At 36.2% G+C, this 8488-nt stretch overlaps 1 protein-coding gene and 1 pseudogene across 1 annotated transcript; one reads left to right on the plus strand and one right to left on the minus strand.

Moving 5' to 3' along the window:
• Positions 1-275: 275 nt before the first annotated feature.
• LOC107937732 (putative pentatricopeptide repeat-containing protein At3g23330) lies at positions 276-3184 on the plus strand (annotated as a pseudogene).
• A 1498-nt stretch (positions 3185-4682) lies between these two features.
• LOC107937726 (50S ribosomal protein L3, chloroplastic) lies at positions 4683-6308 on the minus strand. Its single transcript, XM_016870686.2, has 2 exons — positions 5541-6308; positions 4683-5077 (listed from the first exon to the last, which is right to left on the minus strand). The coding sequence occupies exons 1-2, from the start codon at positions 6076-6078 to the stop codon at positions 4788-4790; spliced, it is 828 nt and encodes a 275-aa protein (XP_016726175.1). The 5' UTR covers positions 6079-6308; the 3' UTR covers positions 4683-4787.
• Between the last annotated feature and the right edge of the window lie 2180 nt (positions 6309-8488).

Raw genomic sequence — 8488 nt, forward strand, 5'->3', positions numbered from 1 at the left:
CATGAGCACCTCTAGTTGAAGCGCATTATGCTCTTATTTAAATGTTTGGAGGGGCTATGAATAGTTTTAAGTATTGTATCAAAAAGATCAGATATGATCGAAAAGTATAATTGATTGTTAAAATAAAAAAAAAACTTAAATAATAGATATATTTATATTAATATTAATATAAATATTTTACAATTAGATTTAAATAAATAAATAAATCTTTTTTATTAATAGTAACGGGTTCAACTTGAATTACAACTTTATCTAATGCCGGGCGGGAACTTTGGTCGGATCAAATGGGATCAACTTGAACCAAGCCAACCAAGGTGGGAACTTTGGGGAGGAAGCCCGGGCGTTGTGGTGTGCGAAGGCAAACGCAAGAACCGCCAGCGGCAGACAATTCCAAAACTTTTTTTATGTCTTGCAACTAACCTTGGACGAAAACCCATTACCAGACACCCCACAATGACTTCAAATTCCACCGCGAAAACCCTGGTCAAAACCTTCCTCAGAACCCCACATTCCCTCAAAACCAAATTCCAAGCCAAGCAGCTCCTTGCCCAATTCCTCAAAACCCAACCCTACTCTCCCTCTTCCACTTCCATCCTCATTTCCGTTTACTCTAATTTCAATCTTTTACACCCTCCCTCTTCCTCTTTAACTCTCTTAACTCCCCTCCTCTTCTCGCATGGAAATCTATAATCAAATGCTATGCAAATTCTGGCCATTTTCTAAATTCCTTGACTTGTTTCGTCCAGATGCGAAGTTTTGGTATTTATCCGGATCCTAATATGTTCCCTTTTGTGCTTAAAGCTTGTGTCTTTTTGAAGAACTTGAGGTTGGGTGAGTCTATTCATGGCTGTGTTATTAGGCTGGGTCTGGACTTCGATTTGTTCACTGGAAATGCACTTTTGAATATGTATGCAAAATTTCAAAGCTTACAACCGAATGGAGGACATAAAGTTTTCGCCTTTAATGTGTTCGATGGAATGCCAAAATGTGATGAACTTTGTGGGACATCGGCTCAAGAGAAAGGCGCAAGTATTATTCAATTAGATCGTATGACAAAGGTTTTAGAAATGATGCCAAAAAGGGATGTAGTTTCATGGAACACTGTAATTGCAGGGAATGCACAAAATGGAATGTATGAAGAAGCTTTGAGGATGGTTAGGGAAATGGGGAACGCTAACATGAAACCTGATTCATTTACTTTGTCCAGTGTACTTCCTATATTTGCAGAGTACGTGGATGTCATTAAAGGAAAGGAGATTCATGGTTATGCTATTAGACATTGGTTTGATTCTGATTGTTATATAGCTAGTAGTCTGATTGATATGTATGCAAATTGTGCTCGTATCGAAGATTCATGTAGTGTATTTAATCTGCTATCTAAGAGAGATGACATCTCTTGGAATTCGATTATTGCAGCTTGTGTGCAGAATGGCGTGTTTGATGAAGGTCTGAAGTTATTTCGTCAAATGTTAACGGCTGAGGTAAAGCCAAGGGATGTTACATTTTCTAGTATCATGCCAGCTTGTGCGTACCTGACAACATTGCATTTGGGAAAGCAACTACACGGATACATAATTCGAGGTGGATTCAATGATAATATGTTTATAGCGAGCTCCCTTGTTGACATGTATGCCAAATGCGGAAACATCAAGGCAGCAAGGTGGATTTTCAATCAAATGGAACACCATGACATGGTTTCATGGACAGCAATTATAATGGGGTATGCTTTGCATGGGCATGCTCATGATGCCCTTTTGTTGTTCAAGCAGATGGAAATGGATGGGGTCAAACCCAACTACGTATCATTTATAGCTGTCTTTACTGCTTGTAGTCATGCTGGATTGACACAAGAAGCTTGGAGGTATTTCAATAGTATGAGTCGGAATCATGGTATTAAACCAGGCTTGGAACATTATGCAGCTATGGCAGACCTTCTTGGTCGTGCAGGAAAGTTGGAAGAAGCTTATGAATTCATTGGTAGCATGCATACTGCATCTACAGGTAGTATCTGGTCAACGCTGTTATCCGCTTGTAGAGTCCATAAGAACCTTGAGTTGGCAGAAAAGGTTGCTAACGAGATATATAAAGTTGATCCAGAGAATGTGGGAGCTTATGTGCTGATGTCGAATATGTATGCAGCTGCTCGGAGATGGAAAGATGCAGCAAAGATGAGAATATTTATGAAGAAAAAAGGCATAAGAAAGGAACCAGCTTGTAGCTGGATTGAAGTTAAAAACAGGGTTCATACTTTCATCTCAGGTGATAAGTCACATCCTCTATATGACAGAATATTCGAGGCATTGAAAGATCTTCTCGAACAGATTGAACGAGAAGGCTATATTCCGGACACAAATGAGGATTTCCATGATGTTGACGAGGAGCAGAAGAAATACATTATATTTAGCCATAGTGAGAGACTAGCTTTAGCTTTTGGCATCATTAGCACCCCTGCTGGGACAACGATTCGAATAACCAAGAACATTCGGGTCTGTGTCGACTGTCACACTGCAATAAAGTTAATATCAAAGGTGGTTCAAAGGGAGATAATTGTGAGGGATAATAGCAGATTTCACCATTTTAAAGATGGGAAGTGTTCATGCAGAGATTATTGGTAACAGGCTGAAACTGAAAATGATGTTGAGATCTAAAGCCATTGTTGCGAGATGGCCAACCATGCAACAGCTCGCACAAATGGCAGACAGTCCAAATGTGACTTACTGGGCGGACAATCACCTGTTGAATTGCCTCGCTTACTGTCGTTATGCGGACCATCATGTAATCATGCGAACTATCATGTGAACAGCCATGTCGCGGACAGTTCATATGCAACAAGCCTGGTGGACTGATCAAGTGAGAGCAAAGCTGCGATCTGTTTGGCGAGGTTAAAGACCAGCGGAGTGTATCCGATTAATGTGTCTGTGGACTGTATCTGCAGTTAGAATGAAATGTTTTGGTGCACGCAACCAGTGATAAGTGCGTGTGTGTTTTAGGTAAAACCAATCTTAATTAGATCTTTTGTGTTTAGGTAATGATTGACATGTTTGGTTAATTTAGTTGTGTACAAGAAATTTATTTCAAGTTTCAAGATTGTTTTAGTGGGTTTTGTTGAGTTATCTTGTAAAGAAACTGGTATATATTGTTAAGTACGAAGAAAATGAAATATAGAGCAGACTTGTTATACTGCTATTTTCTCTGTTTTTGCTTTCTTTCTTTGTTCTAAACGCCAACAGCCATGATCATCTATGGGTTGAGGGATCAATATTTAGACGCAGTTTTCACTCTTGTGAGCAGGGAAGAAGAGTGCGGCGAGAATCTTTGCAGTACGAATCAGTGAGAAGCTTCCACCAGAATTAAAATCTTGGGCAATTTAGAAGGCCAAAGGCACCCTAGAAGCATAAGTGTCTTCAGATTACTTAGTTGGGATGCTCTTTGATCTCTCTCCTATAGATAGTATCGTGATAACTTCAACTACTCATTAGAGCTTGAGAACTCTAAGAAAACAAATGTGTTTTAGGGAATGAAGCATTTAGTCAAGAGCCTGGCCCGACTTTTTCAAGTAATCACTAGGAAGTAGAACTTTGCACAGGCTTTTACAGGTGTGGGGTTTCTCCGAGGTTCAAATGTGGCATTCTCTGCAACTCCTCTTCTTAATCCAAACCAAGGGTTTCTTTGTACCAGAGAGATGTTGGAATTTTCCTGAGAAAATGTATGATTTTCCATCTGACTTGGCACCTTCTATACCTAACCTTGTTGGTTGATGATTAAAATTTCAAAGAAGATAAGAATTCATCTAAATATTGAACTCCAGTCTCTTCTTTACTAAGTTGATCATCAGATGAATAAATGCTTCAGCCATCCAGAGCATCAACTCTTTCATAAACCAAGGCCTCGGAAATATAACAAGAAAAATATATTTTCTTCACCTAAAGTTTTATAGGGTGGAATATAATTTGATTATTTCCTATCGGTTCATGGTTGAATTCCTCGATGAAAATAAATGAAAGGAAACACCTTGTTAGCCCCAGTATTAAGTGTAAGAAATTTGTACTTGCGATGAGGGATATGTGTATGTGTCCAACATGAATATTTTAAAATTATCTTTGAAGGTTTTTTGATAAAAGTATCACAAATGTCCTTTTACTAAGAATTAAATTACATTTTACCTTCTTTACTAAAAATGAACAAATTAATCTTAATATATTAAATCAAAGAACAAACTAATCATTTTGTTAAAAATTTCATCCATTTTTTACTGTTAAAAATTAATTTACTTTTTTATCTAACCTATAGAAATTAATTTGCCCATTACTTTTTTTTTTCCATATACTTGGATGGGTTTGGATGAGCGATTGGGTGCAGTGCGATGCGTTTAGTTTACTTTTTGTCTCACACTACAGTATCGTTACAATATCTAATCTCACAGCTACACCTATTTTTAGACTAACCGCAGGTAAACGCACCGACCATTCAAACTCACCTTTGAAGAATAATATTCTTTACATATCTCAATATGTATTGGGAAAAAAAATGCCGACCAATGGACAACTTAAAAGAAAATGAAAAGGATATGTATACTGCAATCTAGCAGAGTTGCGCAGAGAATATTGACAAGTAGAATTGACTGATCAATTTAAGAAGTTCACAAATTGAGAAGCCATTTCCAAATTCAGGAATCAACTCAATAAAAGAAAAGGTAAATTTCGACTTAAACTCATACAACAATGAATACATCAAAAGTTCCCACAACTGAAATACTAGCTGAAATGAAATGAGTTCAATACATGAAACTAGCTCTTTGGTATGTTCTTTCCAACAATCTTAGCGGGGGTTATTCGTAGCAGATTTCCGGGCTTACCAGGGACAGCACCTTTGATCATCACAACTCGAAGCTCATTGTCAATTTTCACAATCTTGAGCTTTCGGATCTTTCTTTTGCTTCCTCCCATCCTGCCAGGCATTTTCTTTCCCTTGTACACACGCCCAGGTGTTGTTCCAGCACCAATAGACCCCAATGCTCTATGACTCTTGGAACCATGGCTCATTTGACCTCTTTTAAAATTATGGCGCTTTATTCCACCTGTGCAAAAATTATGCCAAATATTACATTCCACCAATTGGGGAATTTGAATTGCCAAAACAACGAGACCCACATTATGGCAAAGGAAGCTAAAACCTTTGAAGAAACCCTTGGCATTTCATATCAATGTGCTAAAAACAATGTAATATGAGCCAAAGGATATACTTGGATACTAACCAAAATATACAAGGAGATTGAATAATAATAATATATATATGTGTATGGATGGATGTAACATCAATAAAAGAGAAAAAGATCACCCATTTCTGAACTTTGCAATTTGACAAAATTGAAGCCTAACAACACCAGCATTGATGAAGCTATGGTTCACACAATTGATTCACTTGAAACACAAGGATTTTAATTTGGAATATCAAACTTTTGTTCATCAACAACTCCACTAGAAACATAATATAAAACCATCATAACCTTCAAAATGCAATAAATAAATATAAAATCAAACCTTGAAATCCTTTCCCTATGGTAGTCCCAGAGACATCAACAAGATCACCTTCCTTAAAAATCTCTTCAACAGCCAATTTCTGACCAGTCTCAAACTCCCCCACACTTTGCAACCTAAATTCTTGCAAATGCCTCATAGGAATAACAGCAGCTTTCCCCAAATGACCCAACTCAGGCTTTGTCAACTTCTTATCCCTAACTCTCCGATACCCAACTTGAACAGCATCATAGCCATCAGTAGCCGATGTCTTAACTTGGGTCACTATATTTCCTTCTCTAAAACCAACTACAGTCACTGGAACAACTGTGCCATCAGTTTCAAAGAAACTCATCATTCCAAGCTTTGTGCCCATTACTCCAATGCCTGCTTCCATGCTCATTGAGACTATATGCGAAAAAGGCCTCTTCTCGGTAGTTTTGAAGGCAAAAGAAAACTGGGTTTTTGTGGGTTTTGAGAGAAAAGAAGATTTGAGGGAGAAAGGAGGAGACTTTTGGCAGCAATAGCCTAAAGAATGGAGAGATAAGGTAGCAATTGGCATAGTTTTTCTGGGTTTGATTCAGAATAAAGATTAGGAAGATGAAATTTTGAGCCAAAACAGAACACAGAAAAATTTTGAAGCTTTTATCCTTAGAGCCCTTGCTCTTTCTTATCTAGTTGCAGATGAGACGTGGGAAGCAATCTCCTGCTGTTGGATGCATAGAATGGTTTTTTGGACCATTGGAATACCTAATTCCTCATCCAATTTTTAAGTTGCTTTTATTTTATCACTTTAACAATAAATTCTTATAATTTTATTATTTAATTTTTAAAATATTTTTATTTTAATCATTCAAATATTAAATCTTTATCAATTAAAGAATTGAATTATTTGTTACTCCAATAAACAGACTCAAATCAAAAGCCCTTATATTAGTAAGATGAGATTTATCAAGGTTTATGCGTAGGCATGGTACATACAGTATATCTTTGAGCACCCTACACTGTTCAAGATTTGCTCTAAACAAAATTTGTTTTCAACGAAATATAAATGAGACTGACATGCTCTATCAACTAATTTTTATCCCTTGGAGAATTCCTCAATTTTCCGCCTTCTTCATATCTAAATATAAAAGATTTGAGATAAATAGAGTTTTTCTTTTTCCATAAGTTTAGAAATTATAACTTTTTTTTAATTTTTTAATAATGTCAAAACAACAATGATAGGACAACCACGAATCTAAAATATAAACAATAAAACAAATTTAAAAAATACTAAAAATAACAGAACAATGTGATGGTCTTGTGTCCATTGGTGGGCTCAGTTTATATCATTTTTCACCTCAATAATTAAAACTAAAACAATTAAATAACATATTTATATATGTAAAAATCAATAAATTTAAGGGTAAACTACACCGTTAGTCACTCTAAATAAGAGTCGCTCCTATTTTTTTGTTAAGTTGGTCACCCAAAAAAAATATTGATCAAATTGCCCACTTTTGCAGGCACAACAAATAAGGATGTGACTCAGACTGTGCTAACAACTCTTGTTTCCTACCCAGAGTCTAAAACCTTTGTTCCTATGACTCCTAAGGAGTTAGGGGGAGATGTATCCTTTTCTGCCTTTGAGACTTCAACTGTTGCATCATCCCAATAGAATCAACAAGTTGCTACTGAGATTGACGTGCTACTAAACAACCCATTGCGCTCGAGCACACGCCTATTCCCAAGCATAAAATTGAACCCTAGTTGTTGCTATAACTAGCCAAGGTAATCTTGTTTCTACAATTTATAGTTCATTAGTTAATGTTGTTGTTACAATTGCAGGACCATCTTCCTCAAAAAGTCCAATTGATACATTTGCCTTCACCACCAATATTCAAGAACTTGTGGTGGAACCTATGAAGGTTGCAAAAGATAATAAGTAAGACCATATTGTCTCTACTACTACTAAAAATAAGGCTAAGTTTGGAGCCTCAAACTCTAAGATTGAAGTGACCGAGGAAGTGCCCACTTCCACTAGCCCATCGTTGGTAACCATAAGGAGAATCCACTTTGTAATGGAAAATGGGTTTGACGACATAGAGGCTGTCAAGAAAAAACAAGGCAAGGCTCCAATTGTTGAAAAAGCTAACAAGAAACAAAAGATTGTTGTAGAAAGTTCTAATGATCCGATGAATCAAAGACAATAACTAAGTCAAGCTTTAATGAGGATGCACCTTTGAAGAGTGTCACTACTAGAAAAGCTAGGACCAAGCATCCCAATGCTCCTTTCTTTGCACAATAGAGAAATAAAAAGATGAAGCAAGTTGGGGTTCTAGAGTTGCTTGTTGGCGCTACTAATGTTGCCAAAGGAGAAGAAAAAGAAAGATTGATTGAAAAGAGGAATCAAGTATTCCTAACCTTTGCCTATTCTAAGAGGTGCTTTTATTTTCTCAAGAAAAGTTTCATAGAAGAGCAAAACTGTAACATCCGCATTATGCCTCAGAGCTAGGTATAGTGCTATGTCGGATTAGGAATATTAGAAAATTTTAGAAACAGATTAAATAGGAAATTTTGAGTGTGAGTATAAGAACTAGTTAGAGCCTATAGGAAATTAGAAAATTTTTTTAGATCAGGAAACTTAATTTGAGATGTTAACTAAATTGTAGAAGAATAGAAAGTGTTGTGGTAAAAGTAGAAAGTTAAAAATTAGAAAAGAAATACATGGAATTGGTGAGAAAAGATGAAGGACTAGAAGTGAAATTTGACCATAAGAAAACATGAATCATGCATGGTATTATAGAAAAGATAAAGGATAAAATAGTATTTAATTAAATTAGATAAATATGGAAAAAAACTTAATTATTAAGGATGGAATTGTGTTAAATTGCCATTGGTGGACCAATTTGCAAAACTATTATTTTAATGATTAATATAGAGACATTTTCATGGAACTATGTAGAAAAGGGTAGAAAAGATGAAAAAAT

The sequence above is a fragment of the Gossypium hirsutum genome, chromosome D13 (assembly GCF_007990345.1).
Source record: "Gossypium hirsutum isolate 1008001.06 chromosome D13, Gossypium_hirsutum_v2.1, whole genome shotgun sequence".
In the NCBI taxonomy this organism is placed as follows: domain Eukaryota; kingdom Viridiplantae; phylum Streptophyta; class Magnoliopsida; order Malvales; family Malvaceae; genus Gossypium; species Gossypium hirsutum.

Coding starts and splice junctions, on each gene's coding strand:
- LOC107937726 (XM_016870686.2), bottom strand. CDS start 6,078: ATGCCAATTGCTACCTTATCTCTCCATTCTTTAGGCTATTGCTGCCAA. Junction 5,078..5,540: donor CATAGGGAAAGGATTTCAAG/GTTTGATTTTAT, acceptor ATTTTTGCACAG/GTGGAATAAAGCGCCATAAT.